The following is a 20322-nucleotide window of genomic DNA, read 5'->3' on the forward strand; positions in this document are numbered from 1 at the left end:
GCCGGTCCCCTCCGCTCCGCCCCGCGCACACCCGCGGGCAGCTCCGCGGGGCTCCGCGGCCAGGACCCGCCTCCGCCGCTCCGAGCGGCTGCCGGCGGGCTCCCCGCAGCGCCGGGCCGGGCCGCTCTCCGCCGGAGCCGCAGATGTGGGGCCGCCGCCGCACGCAGGGCCGGCGCCGCCGAGGTAGGAGCCCCGGCGGCCGGGGCCTCCCGCGGCCTCCCCGCTCGGCTGGGGCGCTGCCCCCCTGCACCCCCACACCGGGGCAGGGCTGGGGGGCGCTGTGGGGGTTTCTGCCCCCCCTCCCCGGGTGTGGGTTTTCCTTCCAGCTCCACCAAGGGGTGAGGGTGACCGGTACCTCGAAGGCTCGGGAGGTGGAACGTGGGAATCGCGGCTTGTGCTAGGAGCAGCCCGAGGCAGGGGCAGGTTTGGGAGCCGTGTGTGGCAGGGGGGGACTCGCAGGGTCCCGGTGCCTGTTTGTTGCTCTCCGAGTTATTTTTGGAAGCTGCTTGGCTGTGAGGGATTATTTCCCTTTGGCTGTCTGTGGGGAGGTGCGTTTACATCGCGCTGCTCCAAGGGCTGCTGCTTTCCATTGGCCCAGGAACGGGGTAAGATCCATGTTTTGGCAAATGCTGGTCCAACCGGTTAGTTCTGCTTCCTCTCTTCCTCATGGTAACACCAAAACCAAGTGACCTGCGGCTTTTTTATCTGGCCCGGTGAGATTCGGCTGCTGGAGCCTTCCTTGGGAAGGGCTGGGTGTCCCTGAGGATTTGAGGGGCCTGGTGTGTTCATGAGGCGCTTTGTGTAACGCAGGGTGACAGCTGTGACACAAGTGCACTAAACCTTTTGAATGTCGGTTCGGTCTGGGTTATGTTTGGGTGGTTTTCCGCCCTTTACATGTAAATCGTGTTGCATAAGCCGGCAGATAAACCTGGTGCTTTCCTGGGCTGTCCTGTAGCTGTGGGACAGGATGGGGAAGCAGGGATGCAGGCAGAAGCAGTGTGATGGTGTATGCAGGCCTGTTAACGGGATGGGGAGCCTTGGCCTGGCACCCTGAGCTGCCTGGTGCTGCAGGAAATCGGGTGTCCCTGGGTGTGTGTGGAGTGTCTGTAGCTCCTGCCCAGTGGCTCAGAGGATTGCTCTTGTTTGCAGCCATTGCTTTGCTTCTGCCGGCGTTCCGGTAGGCAGCTGACTGCTTTGTCCATGCCTGACTCCAACCCAGGGCATGGAAATGGATTTCAGTAAGGTCGGTGGTTTCCAGCCCATCCAGACGAAGGGGGAACCCTGATTCAGCTGTTGAAACGCAGCGATGGGCCACAGCTCACCCGTGGCTGAACTGAAACCCCTCGTTGTTCCTTGGGTCACTCGTGATGCTTGTGCTGGTGTCTTCAATGGGTGGTGGTTTGTTGGCTGTGCTGAAGTGGATACTGCTCTCGCCCCTCGTTCTCAGTACCTTGGAGCCTGGCTCAGTGTTGACTCTGCAGCAGGTCCTGTTGTGCTCATGTGGCTTTTTGGAGAGTGGGGAGGGAAAAAAAACCTGAAGAAACTTCAAGACTGGTTAAGATTTTTGAATCTTTAAAAGCATTAATCCTGAATTAAACACTCTCTATTCCTAAATGTCAAAGAGAAACTAGTTAATGTGAGGCAAAACCATACCAAAGTAAGTACAGCTCGGCGCAGTCCCATATACGGGCATTTGATTTCTGTAGTGGGAGTGAATAAATCCCAGCAGTGGGACTCCTGGTGCTGGTCCAATATGTTGCGGAGCTGTTTGCAAAGTTTCCAGTAAGTTTGCTTAATGCGACCTTACTCAGTTGTGGGGCACTCCCATAATTATGGCTGCAATTAAAGGCAATAGCCTCCATTTACATAAGATGCTGGTCCTTTTAAACCATCGCATCATCTAATGAGCGCATTGGTGTGGGGATAGCTATGCAGGATGAGGGCCCAACACTGAGGGCATTTTGGGACCTTTTTGAGGTCATTGGAGGGAAGGGTCTGCTTTGAAATGATCCTTTTTCATAACAAACTGTCCTAAGTTCCAAGTACAACCCTTACCAGTGGTAGGATGCTGTTGAATTCGGTGCTTTTAGCACTTTATTAATGTATAATCCATCTCATTTGAAAAAAAATCAGCCTGGTTACACCACTATTTTTCTCGGTTTGATTGCGTCAGTGTTCCTTCTGCTCCTGTGAGTAAGAGATTTGGTAAATCCGACTTGTGGATAATATCTAATTGCTGATGAAGCACCACAGATGTGTTCTAGATTGCTCACTGCAGTTGCATGGGTTCCTCGAGGCTTAACTTGGGGCATGTAATGTCCACGGATTTTTCTTTGAGATGAGTAAAACCAGAATAGAATCATAGAATAATTATGGTTGGAAAGGACCTTAAGATCATCCAGTTCCAGCCCCCCTGCTGTGGGCAGGGACACCTCACACTAAACCATCACCTCACATCATACGCTGGGGGAAGGTTTCAGCTTTTTTTTGTGAAGGAAATGACCCAGTGCCATGCTCTCCCCTTCTCGCGATGTTTGGGTTTGTTTCTTTTCCCTGTGTGTGTGTGGTTTGGGGTTTTTTGTTTGCTTGTTTTAATGTACTGACTGCAGTGCAAGCTTTGTGTGCCCACACGCTGGCTGGGGCCGGTCCTTGGGAAGGAATCACAAGGCTGATGTAGCAGAAATGATGGAAACTCTCAAACTATAAGTGAGGGAGCAGCAGCCATGGGGCTGAGCAGTGCCGGGTTCCTTGGGTCTGCGCTGGTTTTCCCCAGAAGCCTTTTTTTTTGCTGCTTTAAGTCAAATCTGTTAAACTTTAGTCACAGACAGAGCATTTGACTTGTGGTCTCGAGAGTGTAAGAGGTTAAGTAATTGCATTGTATAAGGGAGTAAAAGAGAATAATGAACTCCAAGCTCACTGGTCTGTCTAGTTGGGCTGTCCAGTGGCTAAAATTAAGTAATTTAAGCTGATTCCTGGTTTTACTCAATCTTTAGCAGGTGCTAGAAGGCAGGATATGGGAAAGAGTCCCAAGCTGCTTTGCGCAGGTTGTGATAGCATCACAGAATGGTTTGGGTTGGAAGGGCCCTTCAAAGCTCATCTAGTCCAACCCTCCTGGGACATCTTCAGCTAGACCAGGTTGCCCAGAACCACATCCAGCCTGGCCTTGAATGTCTCCAGGCATGGGGCATCCAGCACCTCTCTGGACCAGTGTTTCACCACCCTCACTGTAAAGAATTTCTTCCCCGTGTTCAGCCTGAATCTCTCCTCTTTCATTTTAAACCCATCGCCCCTTGTCCTGTCACAACAGGCCCTGCTAGTCTCTCTCCATCTTTCTTATAGGCCCCTTTTAAGTACCGAAAGGCTGCAGTAAGGTGTGGGTTTATTTTGGGTACGATGTGGTTGTGCAGAGGGGCGCTTCGAGGGAGAGCGCTGGCTTGTCTGACTGACAGGATACCACGCAGGGCCAGGCTGGCACTAACCAGGCTTGTTCTGGGGTGCCTGCCAAAACCTCTCCCTAAATATTCATAATCGCGTGCTAATTCCGAATGCTAATCTCCAGATGTATTTAACGCATTACCCGCCGAAGCACTGACCTTGGAGCTGTGTGCAACATGTCTGTTTGAGGTAAAATCCCTGCAGCGGGGTGGGCCGGTGAGTTTGTGTCCATGCAAAGAGAGGAAATCCTTGTCTTTTGTTGCTCAGAATGTGTGAGCTTACCCATGCCTTTATGGTTGTGGTTTGGTTGTGTCAAACTCCTCTCTCATTTGAGAAGCTGGTGGACGGGGAGCTCTGCTGGAGGTTGGTGCCCGCAGCATTTAAGGATCCCGAAGCCTTTAAGTGTGTAGCTGCCATGGTAGGTCCTGAATGCAAGTGATGAGTTGTAACTGACTTATCCACATGATGGATAAAAGGGATGTTTTGCAATGTTCTGTTAATAAAACAGGATGGATTTGGCATAAGTGCCCTTGTGGAAATCATGTGCCTGTTACGGCTTTCAATTTGTATGTGTTGGTATAGTTTCAGTATAGCTAGTTACTTGGATATCTGAAACGACTGCGTGGCATTAGTTTCCATAGATGATTCAGTATGTTGCTATCTTGTTTACAGGCAGGAAGGTAGGAAATGGTAAATCAGAATGGGATTTAAGTTCCTATCTCCCTTTTTCACTCTGAAATTGACAACCTGACCTGTTCCTGAATGAATTTCCTTCTGTTTCTGCACAGTGTCAAGTGTTTGTGTTGTGGTTTAGGAGATGGCTTCATGCATGCTGTGCCTTGGCGCTGGGAATCACGGGGCTGCTGGCAGAGCTGGGTGATCCAGGCTCCCTGGCAGCTGCTCTCCTCTCAACTAGAGTTTCAACATGCCCCAGCCAGCCAAGACCACGCTGTGGGGTCGGTACATGTCACTAAAGTGATACCTAGAAGTGACTTAGAGATGCTATTTCTGCTTCGCTCGGGAAAGCCACTTGTGTTGCTGTGTTGTTTGAAATGAATCCACACAGGAGCGACTTCTCCATCTGCAGACAGCAGCATTCTTCGTTAGCTGGGTGAGTCTGCACTGAAACTGCAGAGCCTTGGTTTGATTGTGTGTGTGGTTTAGGTGCATTACTGGGAAGGCTTCTTTAAGCAGCAAGAAATCCTCATGGCTGGATTATATACAGTTTGTGAGCGGGCAGTTTAAATCCAAGGATGCCAGGGGCAAAATGTTTGTGGTGATTTATAGTTAAAAGCTTCCATATGACTACACCACCCCTTTAGGTGTAAAGTAATCAAGGAGCACATAACCCGTGAGTTGTCCTAATGGATCTGAAACTGCTTCTGACCAATTTGCACCTCCACAGCAATATTTGGATATAAGGCTGGCTTTTGCTTCCTTCATAGTTTTATTTTACAGTCATACATCCCTGAAAATCTAATTGATGCTGTCTGTTAATAACAAGCAACATTTGTTGTTCATGGCAACCCCACGGATGTTCTTGAGCATGGAGCTCTGCAACATTCACCCTCTGCATTAAGGAAGGAGAAAAAAATAAGAGCTTTGTAGTTTTATTACTACCAATGTGAAACTGTTTTCCCCAAAACAATGGGGAGGTTTCAGGGGTTTGTGACCCTTTGCAATTAAAAGATTTCAGATGGCTTGTGAGAGGCAGACTGATGGGGCGAAGGAGGAAGGGGGAAGAAGCAACAAGGCAGCCCTTGCCATAGAGGAAAAGAATGCTGCTGTTACAGCTGAAATCACTGCTCATTTGTGGTAGGAGATGGATCTGGCTGCTAGTCTTTTTTCCTTAGAAATGGTTTATTTGGGGATTAGAATGTGGGATCTTAAAGTTCAAGCAGCTCTGTAAGAGAGGTCTCCCATGGATTTATGTCATGGGGCTGCAATTACTTTTTCTTCCCCAGGTTGGGTCAGTTCCAACTCATCTGGTGTCAGTCTGATGGGACAGGCTAAAGCAAGAGCATTGGCAGGGCAGCTTTCTTGGTAGCCAGTCTGCACTAAAATGTAGGAAACTCATGGGTTTGAGACCTCTGTCCTGTGTCAAATAAGGCTCAAATCAGTCAATGACTTCAGGTGGCCTTGGTGGCAAGGGGAGGCCAACCCACTGTGTGGTGGCTGGAGCCAGCAACGTGTCTCACAGGAGGCTGGGGTGGTTATGTCCCTTTGAGTCTTCTTTTGTGGTGTTTTCCATCTTCATATATGTTTTGCTTTCAATTTATATTTAAACTTTTGCATGTGTATTTACACAATCTGGTGCCAAAGGCTCTCGATGTATGCTGTATGTGCAGTATGGTCTTCTGCACCCCTGAATCATTCTTTTTTACAGTTCTCTAGAGAGACTTGTGCTGACAAGTTATTTTTTTGAATATAAACAGAATTCAGAGGTTTTCTTTAAAGAAAAATAAAGGTTTCTTTGCTAATACTGTGCTCTCGCTTGGCAGATGGCTCCCCTTGCAAGAGTTTCATTTGTAGCATTGGTGGTGTTTAGCCTGTGTGCACTCCATAAATTAGATTATTTTGGCTGTCCTAATTTTATCATCCTTATTAAGCTTTCTTATCTCCATATTGATCCTGTTAGTCTCGGGAAGCTGATAAGCCATCTAGTTGTACTTGCAAAATAGGCAGCGAATGAGAACTGTGCCCCGGAGGCTACGAAGACTGAGGTTCACCGGCGACTTGGATCTCTGTATGTCTTTGCCTGTATTTCTCCCCCCGCCTCAGTGCTAGGTTTTAGACTACACGACAGCACTGCAGTTTGCCAAATTTAGATGGATTTTGCTTTTATTATAAATCCTGTCGTCAGTATCTGCCAAGAAGCTTTGTTCTGGTTTGCTTGTGTTTTTATTTGGAGGGATATGCTCTGCCATCATAAAGCCTAAGAACATTTCCAGAGGCAGCTGGTGTCACGTACACTGCAAGGTTATTTTCCTGAGTGTGGCAGTGTCAGTTTTCCATGCTGGCTTTCCGGAGGGATTTATTCTTTACTTTCACAAAACCTCCTTTCCTGCCTCCATTGCCGATGGGACATGCATGAAACCAGGTATAACTGTAGGTGCATGTAGAGGACTTCTGGCCAGGTCCCTGCCCCGTTAACTCGTTTGCTTTTGCTTCCGTGGCCATGGGCTCTGTCCTTAATGATCTGCTTACCCATATGGTAATAGATGCTGGAAATACCATACTGTGTCAGGCCTTTAACTGGTAGCTCTCAGCCAAATCTAGGCCCTCTTACAAGGCGAGGTTGTACAACCTCTGCCTCAGCCTCTCCTGTACTGAGTCCCCTTTGGGTGCTTCTGTCTCTCTGCATGTTGTTTGCATCACTGGAATGTTTGAAGACCCTTCTTCTGTTCATGTTCTCAGTGACCTCTCTGCACAGTCACTGGTGTTTGTTCCTTCACCATACTTTTCTCCCCCTCCCTGTCTGGTCTTTCCTCCTCCACCCGCAGTTTGACCTTGACTTGCTCTTGTCTCTCCATGCCCTATTTCAGGCATTCACGTGGCTTCAGCTTCTATTATGTGCTGGTGACTCACGGATGCACTGTACACCCCGATGTGGTTTGTCACCCGGTCCAGTGGCTGTCTTCTTCCTTGCCTTTTTCTCTTTAATTTCTCCATTAGTCGTCATTCAGTATTTCAAGCCCCAAGCCCTGGGTGGTGCTTCCAAAGTTTCTTTATCCTAAGTTCTCTTTATCTCATCATTCAAAATGCTGCCACCTGGTAGGTAGCTTCATCCCAAAGCCTTTGTGGTTGTTTTAATAATTCATTTGGTTTACTTCATGCATTTGGATCACATGCAAATTCTGCATAGTCTTTGTTGTCAATATATGTCTCCTTTTCAGCATCATCAGACAGCTGCCCTAATGCACATAGTAATTTTTTACACATGTTTTCCTTTGAAGTGGCTGTCCTGAGGAATTCTGCTTCTGAAGTCAGTTGATAGTGTTTGGTTTTAAGATGGCATGAAGTATTTTCGTCCCCCTCTGAGAAGGCAGCTGCCCTTGTTTTGCTGTTTATGTTTAGCAGCCTAGATGTAGCTGTTATAAACAAGTGATATTCACAGCATCCTAGCAGAATGGAGGATATGTGTGCATCATAAATGTTAACGTATCTAATGTAAAACTAGCAGTAAGTGAGCATAATTCATAAGCCTTTCAGCCTGGAGAAGGGTCCTCTCTTCTATTTAAAGTTGCTCATCCTTTCCTTATGCTCCTTTTAATTATTCTCTTGTAACAGCAAGCCCAACCTTTGAATTGGAAAGGTTTTTCTGATATGCTTATGTGAACAGAAAGGAACAGAGTTTTAAGGTGATAAAGGCACTTTCAAACTGCTTTGTAGAGACTGCTTTTATGCAGTGTCAGGAGGCACAAACATCCTAATGGATGCAGGTATGTTTTTGCTTTTGCTTCTCTTTAGACTATTACAGATTTATCAAGCCATGGTGTTCCTGGGTTGTGTCACCGGTTCCAAGTAACTGGTGCAGTGGTGCAGAACTGGACTTGCTGCTTGTATCACCCTTCCAAGAAAGGGGAGAGTGTATCAGGAGATACACACAGCAGCCATGGAGAGGCTGTGCAGGGCTGTACGTGCTGTTGCTGTAGTAACAACGTCACACACTACCAGAACAATGTGTAGGAACGTCTGTCCTTAGCAGACTTCCATCTTGGAAACAGTATTTTCAGTTACCCTCTAGAGCTGTGAATGTAAATGGACAATGTGTGCAAAAGCAGTTAAAATGAATGTCCTCTTTCTGCACTTCTCAGGAGCACATGCCCCTTCACGTTAAGTAGTTTGAAGTTCCTGGTATACAGTAAGCTACAAAGGGTTCTTTAACGCTGGGTTGCGCTCAGAAAACATGAATAATGGATGTCATCTTTCCTTTCTGTTGCATCATAACAGGAAGATTTAAAATGCTGCTGAATTTGTGATGATGGGAATAGATTTAAGCAACACCTGGAAGCACCACTTGGGGATCTGGCCTATTTTTCAAGCAAATAATTTCAGTGTTCCTTCAGAGGTAAAGGTGGGAAGTGATTGCATGGACTGGAGGTGTAGAGAATTACTGATTTCCCCTTCAGATTTAAAGAACACAGTTGCTGCAGACCAGCCTTAAATCTGTGCCTCATGTTAGACTTAAGCAGGAAACTTCCTTCCATGAGAACAATGGCACCTCATTGATAGGGTTTATCTCCAGACGTTAGGTTTCTCCTACGTTTAGAATGAGCAATTATTTCCTCTGAAATGTAATAAACACTTGACTAACGTGTTTATGTAACAGAAGAAATAATAAAAGTGCTTTGAATGGCCACGCTTTCAGAAATGGTTCACATAAAGATAATGAAAGAGCAGAGAGACAGTGTAGCAAGGTGTATGTTTTATTTAGTTGACCCTACTGTGTATGTGTAATGCATGTATCTTCCCAAATAACCTTAGAGTGATAGGTTTTATATGCATATAATACAGCACGTGGGATGTGTACAAAGCTCTCCAAGACTTTATTGGTACAATTCTTACAATAAAAACCTTATAGCCAGTACTTGTTTCCTGATTGCTAGGTCGTCATGGTTTTGAAAACATAACTGTGCAGGAATCAAGCTGCACATAAACACTGCTGTGAGGGCTGCATCACGGTTTTGCATGCATGATGAATAGCTGTCACAGTAGACGATGAGGAAAATATAATGAATACAAATGAGTGTGGGCATTAGCCCTGTCTCCAGCCAAAGAAGTGTGGTGTGAGGCTCCTGAGTGCCTAAACCCTGTCAGATCTTCTCTTGTATCAGGTGTGTTGATGGTTGTTAGAATAGATGGGAACTTGTTTTTTTTCCTTACTTTACACCAACATTTTCCATTTGAATGAATTATTTTCCTTATCTATGCTAAGGAATATTTAGCTTAATCTTAAGGAGTGTCTCTAGTATCTGTGCTGTGTCGATCTCGGATGTTGTTTAAATCTGTCCCCCAATTAGTACTGAAGAGATTTCTTGCTCTTGGTAGTAGCTTATTCTCATATAAAGCACCATTATGTATGTTGGGTTTTTTCCTCCATCTCCTTGGTAGATTGATCTGTAGCCAGGAAATCTAATAGTAAAATGAACTCTTACAGCTTCTAAAGGCTGAAGGTGTATTGCTGATGGCAGATTCTCTTTTAGTTCTGAATTCTGAATGGCTTTGCATCTTTGAAGTAGCAGACGACTTCAAGGCAACTGGAACTTCTTCCCTTAGGCAGTGATAGGAAATAGGATATGGAGTAGATGGTGCCAGTAATAAGTGTATTTGCTGCTGAGAAGAAATGGAGTAGGTGCTAGGGCCATATATTGCAAGTCGTGGACCTCCTGATTTCAGCTGGTTTGGAGTCAAGGACCTGTAGAGATGGTATGGGGAACCTGCTGAACTTGCCACATGGGATGCTTGGAATTTTTGGGGACTTAGTGGGCTATTTGTCATTTTTGGTGCATTGACTCCTGGGATATTGGACTGTGGGAAAACAGAAAGGATGGTACTTCTGGTTGAGGAGAAACCATAGGCCTCTTGAGGAGACAGGAAGTCTTCGTTTAAGAAGCTGATGTAACAAAAAGTCCTGGGAAACTGCACTGAGAAGGTATGAATCAATGTATGTCATTCTAATATAGTATTGCATCTCTCTTCCTTGATTGCTCATTGTGCTTGCACAGCTCTTTGCGGGAAGGAACTTGATCTGTTCTCTGTGGGAAGCTGTCTGAGAAGTTTTTAACTTGCGAGGGATCTCTTCTTCAGAATGACTGTTCCCAAAATACAGTCTTTGTCATTATCCAGGAGCTGCACAACAGACAGGGAGGAAGAGCCACCTTTTTGGCTGCTAGTGCAGCTTCCTTTAGGCTTCTTAGCAGCTGAGCAAAGTTGAGCTAGTACTTGCCTTACAAAGGTGACAACATGCCTAGTACAGGGGTGTTGTGTTTTCGGCAGGTTGCTAAGGGCTCCTCTTCCACACTGAGGAAAAAACCTGCCGGGCCTGATCTGTATGCTTCAGGAATATGGGAATTACCTGGGGGAGGGAGCAGTGTGGCCCCTGCTGAGGTGCTAGTGTAGTAAGGGTTCTGATTGAAAAGGCCAAGTGTCCCATCTGCTCTACAGCAGTTTTGGTCATGAGAGTGGAAACAGTGCAGCTGCAGGTTTGGATGCTGTCATTACCCAAAGCTGCAGCTTTTCACCATGTAAGAGCATGGTAACAAATGCCTGGTCAAAACAAAACCATCAGCACTGCAGCCCGGAAGGTGTGTGGGAGAAATCTCTCCCATTCCACCACGTTTCCAGTTTTGAAATGTTGGAATGTTGTTACCTGTGAACAGAAAGGTGAAGCATAGTTGTGTGTTTGGTCACAGTCTCTTCTAATTGGCTTGCAGTGTCGTAACTGCCATGTATATTAGCTAGCTGTCGGTGGCTGTCCTCGGGTGATGCTTCCAGCTGCATAGCTGTTGGTCAATGAAGGACTGCCACGAGCCTGCTGAAGGTAGACTTGACATCTTTTTCTTCATTAAAATAGAATATCAGTTCTAAGTTCAATAGGGATTTTGGGTGGCATGGTTTAGTGGGAGGTGTCCCTGCCCATGGCAAGGGGGTTGGAACTGGATGATCTTAAGGTCCTTTCCAGCCCAAACTGTTCTAGGATTCTATGATTGTCCTGTATGCTCTATACAAACGTATATGTGTATACATAACTGTGTACACATAGCATCACGTAACTGTAATGTTAGCTGGTCTGAGCCATCTAGTCCATGTTAGGGAGTACTGGCTGGATGTTAAAGCTGGGTATGTAAGATGTGTGTCTGTTCCTCAAATAACATACAGATCTTTGCATGTCCTGTGTTCTTCTGTGCCTCCTTAAATTGTACTGAAACTGAGCTTGTGTTGTCCTGTGTGGCTGAAGTCTTCTGGAGTAGTGGGAAGCTGGGGGGTTAGGGTAGAGCTCTCTCTATGCTACCTTAAAGGGGAGTGAGGACCCCAACTCTTATCTCTCCTCCTCTCTACGTTGTGATATGTAGGAAATGTAGATGCCTATTTTAAGATGGCATATTTTAAAGTAATTCCTGTTTGCTACTTCTAGCTAGAACAGTAACCTACCTGTTGCAATAGGGCACATCTGGATTTAGGGTTGTTTTTTTTTTTTTTGCCAGCTATTTATTGCCAGTCGTGTGTGTAGAGATCAGATACTACTGGTTTTCTCACAATGGGGAGTTAAGTAGCTGATAATGCAGGGTTAAAAAAATTACCTCGTGGCATAGGAGAAAGAGAATTGCTTGAGAGAAATGGGAGATCGGGTTAATGGTGAAATACAGTTTGTTGGTGTTAATACCTATAGAGGGATGGGGATATTTAGCCCCGATGCTTTGTTTTTAGCCTCTCGGAGTGGTTCGGGTTGGAAAGGAGCTTTCTGTAGCCTCTCGCTCCTGTGCGTTTAGAAGCCAGGGGCTGGTGCGTTACGACCCCAGCTCTGCTGCGCTCTGGCACCTCCTGGCGCGGTGCTCGCAGCGCCGTCAGTTGCGCTCCTAACGCGGAGCTGGGACCGCGGGGGGAGCCGGCGGCCTGCGCGCCCGCGGAGTGGCCGCGGGCGGTGCCAGGGCGCCGCCTGGCGGGCGCGGGAGGCTCCGCCCGCTCGCCGGGGAGGGCGCAGCCGCCGCGGCGCTGCTGAGTGCGGTGGGAGCCTGCGGTCTGTGGGGGCACTTGCTGGCGGCTGCGGTTAAACCTCGCAGTGAGCTGGGGCTGTGAATGTGCCCTTCGGTCGTTGTGCGGGCGTCTCCTGCATCTTCTGGCTGCAGAAGGGCCCGCGAACTGGGTGTTGGTGAGCTGTAGCCGCTGTGCTCAGCGTGCTGTGGGCACAGGCAGCTGGAGGACTGGGAAATCATCCTTATCCCAAGAATAAGCGAGCTGGTGTTGCTGGAGCGACAGTGGAAAGACAGGAGGCAGAGAAGTTGGGTGGTTAATGGGCTGTCAGACTGCAAAGTGGTATCTTTACTAGGGAAATTGTATATGAAAGTGACTTGCATCTATTGTGGAGTTTCTATTATATAGTTATGTATTTACTGATACAAAGCAGGGTTTGTGTATAATCAAGCAGAAACCTCTATTCAGTATCTATTTCTCCTTGTCTCAGAAATAATTACCACTTGCTTTATGCATTGAACCCGGGGAGTCTCCTGACTTGTCAGTCAGAAGCTTAAGAAGAGTAAGTATCGAACTGTCACTTGGCTCAGCACGCTCTGTTCCTATGCAGCAGTTCATTTCCCAAAGCTGCCTTTCCCCTCCATGTTTTGCCTCTGCAGAGAGGCGCCTTTTCAGGGAAGTTTCCAGCCCATCTTGGCCGTGAGAGGGCAAGCTCTGAGTAAAAGCCTTCCAAGGAGTAAAGGCTTGTTCCTGGTTTCCCTGTAGCAAGCAGAGTCTCCTGCACTTTGCCTGCAGGAATCAGCCCTCTGCAGGAGGAGAGTGGCTGATGACAACGTGGTTGTGCAGAAGGTGATCTCTGTCACTTGTTAGGAATCCAAGGAGCAGAGTGTATTCTGTCTTCTTCTGGGAATTCAGTGTACTGCTCTTGAAAACCATGTTTTGAAATGAGACCTCGTGAGTGGTACAGGATTGCAGCGTTTGCTTTCACTGTCCTCAGTCAGACAGCCCAGTATGCCACCAAGGTAGTTAAAAAAACCCAACTAACCATAAATAACAGAATCATGGAGTGGTTTGGGTTGGAAGGGACCTTAAAGCTCATCCAGTTCCAGCCCCCTTCCAGCAGATCAGGTTGCCCTAAGCCCTGTCCAACCTGGCCTTGAACACTGCCAGGGATGGGGCAGCTGCAGCTTCTCTGGGCACCCTGTGCCAGCGCCTCAGCACCCTCACAGGGAAGAGCTTCTGCCTAATATCTAACATGAATCTCCCCTCTGGCAGATTAAAGCCATTCCCCTTGGCCTGTCCCTACACGCCCTTGTCCAAAGCCCCTCTCGAGGTTTCCTGCAGCCCTTTTAGGCACTGGAGCTGCTCTAAGGTCTCCCCTTAAGGAGCCTTCTCTTCTCCAGGCTGAACAAACCCAGCTCTCAGCCTGTCTCCATAGGAGTAAGTCTGATCAGGAACACAGTAACAGAAGTTTTGTCATGGAGCAAGCTGAACTCTTCACCTCACAAAACTGAAGGCTCGCAGGTGTCTGTGCACACCTCTAATATCATTCCAGACACCTGGACAAGCCCCTACTGAAGTTCCGTTCAGGTGCCACTGGTTTAAGTCTGCCTGAGAACAAGAGTTCACTGGCGTGCCTTGTGCTTGGGGGACTTAGGAATGTGGTAATTCCCCTTGCAGACCTCTGCTTTAGTATGAAGAACATCAGGTCATGGTTCTCAGCCACAAGGCAGGTGTGTGAGTGGTGCCTCAGTTCCTGTGCAGAAAGAGGTACAAACTTTGTTTCTACAGATAGGGTTTCATGCGTTTTCTACTAAACTTATGTAAAACAAGCCCAAGAAGTGTGGTTTGTGAGTTGGCACTCCTGTTAATGTCATATTTCTGTTACTATTACACGTGTTGTGGGCTTGCCTGGCTCTACTGAAGGCACTAGTAAGAAGGTTGGACCCTGGTGGCACATACCTCGCTGGCATTGGGATGCCACGGTGCGTACATCCTGGCTCTGGGTTGTACCCTCAAGTCAGCCATCTGCTTGTGTGATGTTCTATGCACAGGCCGGGAGGCTTCTGGGGTTAACCTGGAACGCAGATTAAACTGTTCCTGCGTGCAGCTCTTTTGGCAACTGTTGGAAGCACATGTATCAAATAAAACAAATGAAGGAGCTTTTTAAGTGATCAAAAACTCCATCTCTCTGCTCCTAGTTTTCTGACCCTTATACTGTAACTCCTACCACCGATCTGCCCCTCCCTGCTTTGGTACCAACCCAAAATCAAGCCGAAGATGCTAGGGAAAAACAGAGTGCAGGCGCCTGCAGCTGAGGGCTGTAATCAGCCCTGAAGAGAAGGAAATGGGCTTTGAAAGGAGGGAAGGGCAGGTCAAGCAAACAGGGTTTGGAAAAACAGTGTTAACTCGCCCCAGGGCGGTCTCCCCAGATATCTTGGCACTGATTTTCTCTTGTAATGGAAGAGCTAAAAGTGACCTTCAGATGCTCAGAGTCTGGTATAAAAAGATGTAGGTATGTACTGACCTTCTGCTGTATTTAGACCAGTATTAATAGAGTGAATAATAATGAGAAGGTGTATTGCACCGCTGCCGTATTTTCCGTGTGCTTCACTGGACGTCTGTAAAGCACACAGGGCTGTGTGTAACAGCGGAATACGGAGCTCTCTGCGACTTGGCTCAGCCCGGTGAGGAACCGGGTTTCCCTCGGCTCTAAAGCCGATAGTGGAGACGCGGCAGCGGGTGTTGTGTTGGGCCGTGCCGCTGCTCGTACTGCAGAGCAGGATCTTCCAGTGTCAGTCGTGAATTATTAAACTAAACGAGGCGTTAGAAAGCCATTGTTTATTTATGGCTTTCTGCGTCGATATTAATTTAGCCTTCAGGCCATAAAACAGTGAACTGGAGGAATAACTCGTTCGGTGTTACAGTGCTCCTAACAGGCACTGTGCTCCCTGGACGTGTATTTTCGGGGCTTTAAGAAGGGGCCGTTCCGAGGCAGCGGCAGACCCGGTGTTCCCGGGGCCGGGGGAGCCTCCATGAAGGAGCAGGGCCCAGCGCTGCCCCGGGGCTCCTGGGGCGGAGCCGCCGGCTCCCCCAGGGCAGCCGCGGGGCCGGGGTTGCCCGGGCCCGGCCGCGCCCCCGCCGCGCTGAGGGCTGTTGGGCTCCGCCCGCCGCCACTGCAGTGGGAGCCGGGAGGCGGCCGAGGATGGCGGCGGCGGCGCCGGCCCGGGAGCTCACGCAGAACCCGCTGCAGAAGACATGGGAGCCCTACGACAACGGGCTGCCGGCGGGGCACAGCGCCCAGCGCGGCGGTGAGCGGGGCCGGTGGAGGGGGGGGGGGGTCTGCCCGGGCCGCGCTGCCGGAGCCCCGCGGGCGGCAGCTGTCAGCGGGACCCCCGGGCGGCCGCTCCTCCTCCTCCTCCTCATCCCCACGGTCGGTTGGGCCGCAGCGGGCGAACCGGGGCCCGCGGAGCCCCTCCCGGGGGCGATGCGCGTTCAGCGGGGTCGGGGTGCGAGGGGAGCGGGCAGAGGCGGGAGGGCCCCGCCACCGTTACCGTTGGGGCTTGAACCCGCGCCCGGTGTGAAGGACTCGTTTAATGGTCCCCTGGGGCCGGGTGATGTGCGGGGACGGTGAACGGAGGTGGGGCGGCCGCGGGGGATCGCCCGCTACGGGAAGGCAGAAAACGGCGGAGCTGCTGGAGCTGCGCCCGGGCGGAAGGGGACAGAACTGCGCTGGAAACAGGGTCTGCTCCAGTGGCTTCTGGTCTGTACGAGGCTCTGGTTCCAAGCAGCGTTTGTAGTCAGCGTGTTCTTCCTGAAGGGAGCCCTAAAAATGTCACTGTATCTTGCATTCCTTTCTTTTAAGGCCAGCGCTGTAGCGGGCCATCTGTTGTACGAGTTAATGGCTTGCTTTATTTTGAGGTGCAGCCAACCAAGTCATCAGTCCCTACAGACTTAAGGCTGTGGCGTGTGTAAACCATAGTTTATTACCAAACTTCGCCTCACGTGGTTATTTCCTCTTTGCTGCCTTCCTTACAGAAGAGAGGTTCGGTACACTGCGGTGCTGCAGACAAAAGGGGCTTTGTGGGGTGGAATTGTTCTTATTTGTCATGCAAAGAGGCTGCGCTGACAGCGAGCGGAGGGCTCTGCTGTATGGCAGGCGGCCCTGCGCTGCTGCCTCTCGGCTCTGGCCCTGCTTTGGTCCAGCAGCACTTGCTAAACACAAAGCCCGAGCTGCCTTGGTTTGAGCTAGGGAAGCAGACGTAGTTTCTGTGTGAACTGAACCCCTCCAGCACCTGAAAACCAGCAGGTGTTGAGAGGAGCTGAATGCTGGAAGAGTGTCAGAAGGTGTGTTTAATGGCTTTTGTGAACCCGCTAAGGAGAGTGCTTTGCTTTAGCCTTTATGTGGCACAGATACACCGAAAAAATCCCCATAGGAACAAAATTGTATATTGGTCATATGTAAACTGGTGACAGAGTCGTCTTGGCAGAATTATTTAGCTATAACTAAACCCATGTATACCAATTTTATTTTTTTTTTAAGATTCCTTTTAGATTCTCTATTTTTGGTGCCCAGGACCCCTTACAATTGAAAAACCTTTCTCCTAGAAAACAGATTTGAAAAGACAGTTTTAATCAATCCTTTTGCACGTGTTTGCTCTTGCAGCTCTACCTATAATATGTCTACAGTCATTTGTGATCCATAGTAATTACAAACAGCCTAGAGAGGAGCAGGACTTACTCTTCCTTGATAAAAGCATGCATCTTGTTTCAGCAAATGGAACACTCTTAGTTTTTCCTGAGCAAGCGTACTGTGAAGCCCTTTCTCCTCAGATTTCCATGTATCGTGTGTCATCCCGTGTTCTGATGTACCAGTGTGACCCATGGGTCCTGTAGCCGTGCCGAGACAGCACAGGATGGACTGCCCAGGCTAGGTTATGTGGGGCAGTGTTGGGTTGACCCATTCCACATCTCTGCTGCTGCAAGTAACTCTGTGTTTTGAACAATAGTATTTAACATAAGCTCAAGTTGGAAGTGGATTTCTTGTCCTCAAGAGCAGCTTTCCAGTGGAAGCAGTGAAGGTAGTTGCTCTGATGTCTTCTGAATTCCTAGGCTAAGGAAGATGAACTCTTTCAGTCTCCTTTGGTTTGGTTTATTTCCTTATTCATGCTGATGTCCTGTGTGCAGACGTGCACTACTTTTAGTCTTATTTTACCTTTTTAGAAGATGGGTGAGCAGAATCATACATGCTTCTAGTTGAGGACTCAGCAGATCCATCTCCAATGGGACTTACCTGTGTTAGCTGGTTTTAGTCTGATTTCCTGAAAGCTGTAGCAACTCATTACCTGGGGAAGAAGAAACCTGGGTACCTGTGCCAGGGTTTAGCTGTCAGAGGGCTTTGAAGAGCTGGTTCTTTCAGTCTGTGCTTTACGAGGTCTTCAAGGAGAAGTTCTGGCCATGTGTGGCTGACTGAGCTTTTACAGCTGGTGAGACCAGTAAGACAACTTTTAAATGACCCTCTAAAGTAAGACTTGCAGGCAGTAGAAGTGTGTGTTTTTGTTAGTAACTGCCACTTACCTGGTGTGGCTTTGTGTGAAAGGTTTTGTCTGTAAATAGGCTGCACTAAAGCTGCTCTTGGCATTGGATGCCGTCTGGCTTCAAGCTTTATGAATCAAGCAGTGAGCTACAAATATGGACATAAAAAATAAGTAATAAAGTATGGTACAGTGAAAGTTGTTTTGGGAGCCTAGCAGAGGATGTTTATAGAGAGATAAACAGTGAACTTCCTGTGGTTAAACACTTCCCCCCATGCTGCTGTTAACAGCTTTGCTTCCCTAAAGCTGCTGGAATTTTGTCATTCTGACAGTTCTTGTTTGATGCTTGTACAGCAGTATGAATGTACATCAGGTTCAAAAGAAATCAAATGGTTATCTTTGCCCTAAAGAACTCTACCCTTTGAGCTCCCGCTGCTTATGTGTGTTTGTGCTCACAACCCTAGGAGCTGGAGATGGAGAAAGTGAATGAGGTGAGGACAGCACCCAGCTGTAGCCTGAGGATCAGGATGTGTGATGGGGCATCGCTGTTAGCATCAAAGCTGTAGGAAGCAAATAGTGACTTGGAGCACGTGGATAGCAGAGCTGCAGAGAGCAGCTGGTGGCAGGAGGCTGGATAGAGAACAAGTACGAATTCTGAATCCCTTGTACCAAGGTGATGTTAGAAACTGGGGATTTGGACAAAAAGAGGAGAGGCGAATTGGAAGATAATGGACTTCAGGTACAGGAGCAGGGTGCTCTTCAGGAAGAGCAGCAGGATGGGGAATTCCTCGCTGGGGGATGCCAAGAAGGGTGACTGATTGTCATTACTGATCAACAGGAAACAAACGGATTAACAATAGTCAAGTTGGATGGCAGGGGAAAACATGTAGTGCTAGCCTTATTTGGAAGGGTGGTTGTGTTGGTTTAAGATGTTTGTGTATAAGCCTCTAAATAGTGCAGTGCTTTTGGAGAACAGGCCTTGGGTCGAAGGCCACAGAAACATCAAGAATCCTTTGTAAACTTCGGACGGCAAACTGTGGCAGTTGGACACAAAAAGCATCTGACCCTAAAAATTGACTTCAACATTTAATGCAGAGAAGGAGAAGACAAAATCTCCTTTTGGGTGGAAGGGACAGCCAATAACTTGTGAGGAGGACTTGAAAAATACCACCTCTTGTCTCTGATTTCACAAGAGTTTCGTGGGCTGGTGAAATGCTGCACAGCTGATAGAGGTTGTTCAGTGTCCCAGTTTGTTTCTCAACCGTCTGGATCTTGCATTATTTCACAATGGAGACTTAAGAGGCAAGAAATGAGCATGTTGTTTCTTCTTTCCTTGGCTGTTCTTAACTTCAGAAGGGTAGGCAGTCATAACTGCACTCTTGAGCTGCAACATGCTGTGTTGTTCAGTAGCATAGAAGGAGCACTTAGCTGTGATAATGACTTTGCTTAAACTGCAGTACTTGATTTTAATGCACTTCGTCACTTGGCCATTTTCCTTCACTGATTGGTATTTTGAGCACGTTTTTTGTGTGTTCCCTCTGAGTGAGGGGATACAACAAACAGTTCCTGTTGATGCTGCTGTTTATAAACATGCAGTCTCACATGCATATAGTACAGATACATTTTAGAGAAGAAGAATGTGTAAAGTCATAGGGCATCTTTAGCGACTGATGGCGTACAACCCTGTAAGTTTTGGTTTACTGTTCTGAATGTGCATGTTCCCCTAGCAAAATCAGTGTTGATAGCACATCCATAGGACTTACATATGTGAAGCAGCATTAAAAAGTGAGTTTTCTCGAGACTAGTTGTGTAGAGACATTTCTGGAGGTAAACCAGGCAATCCAATGGTAAGGAATTGAGAGAAATCTGCACTTAGGAGTCTGCCTTGGCTCAGCAACCTGCTCCTATATAACTATTTCTGTGCTGCAGGTAGCTTTTCATACAAAGTGAATGATGAGGTGCTGTGAAAGGGGGAACTGAGCAGTGTGCTGTTGGGAAAAGATTAAAGTAGAGAGGCTTTTTTCATTCCAGGAGTTAGATTTGTGTAACTTGTGGTTTGTTTGGGTTTTTTTTTTTTCTATTTCCTCATGTCAGAATTGCGTGCATTTCTTCAAGGGAAGGTGGAAGTTTTGACACACAGATCCTTTGAATCCTGTGGTTGGAATGAGTGCTTCTCACTGGCAGTGGGTAACATTTTGTGAAGAAAGCTGTGGCTTAGTCAGATAAAGGTGATAAAATTCTGTTGAATGTTTGAATATTTGCTGCATCCTCAGAACTTGGTGTTTTGTTCTGGTCTTTGACTTTCTCACTGAGCTAATGGGCAAAACCAAGCCTTGTAAGGAAGCAGACAGAACCCTCTGCTGTGCTGAGTCTTGTGTGTGTTGTTAAAACAGCCAAATCCTGGATTGTGAACTGGCATCCTCCTTGTTGAAGACAAACGCTAAGGGGTGGTATGTGCTGTAGCAGCATGTACTGTGTAGTGATGTTTACAGGGCTATGGAGGTATGTAAAAGCGGAGTATTCAGCATCATTGGAATGAGTGGTATTCCTCCTTTTGGTGTGCAGGGAATCTGTCTTGCTGGTACCTGCCTTTAAAGAGGAAAAGCTCTCTGGGTCAGCCTGGTAGCTAATCAGAGGAGGATTGCAATTTACTTGATAG

At 47.9% G+C, this 20322-nt stretch overlaps 1 protein-coding gene across 8 annotated transcripts in view; it reads left to right on the top strand.

Moving 5' to 3' along the window:
• The first annotated feature begins 59 nt into the window (after positions 1-59).
• LOC134159389 (6-phosphofructo-2-kinase/fructose-2,6-bisphosphatase 4) overlaps positions 60-20322 on the top strand; it is a 48777-nt gene continuing 28514 nt past the window's right edge. For 4 of the 8 annotated variants that reach the window (XM_062610252.1, XM_062610254.1, XM_062610250.1 and 1 more), the window contains exon 1: positions 15264-15440. In XM_062610252.1, coding sequence (XP_062466236.1) covers positions 15335-15440 — 106 coding nt within the window. In that variant the 5' untranslated portion in view covers positions 15264-15334. Of the gene's footprint in view, positions 184-13825; positions 13863-15263; positions 15441-15758; positions 15893-20322 lie in introns of those variants that run through there. The other 4 variants (XM_062610255.1, XM_062610256.1, XM_062610249.1 and 1 more) reach the window with 4 other exon arrangements.

Source organism: Pezoporus occidentalis, unplaced genomic scaffold (genome assembly GCF_034315485.1).
Source record: "Pezoporus occidentalis ecotype Australia unplaced genomic scaffold, CSIRO_AGI_Poc_V1 ctg145, whole genome shotgun sequence".
NCBI classification, from domain to species: Eukaryota; Metazoa; Chordata; class Aves; order Psittaciformes; family Psittacidae; genus Pezoporus; species Pezoporus occidentalis.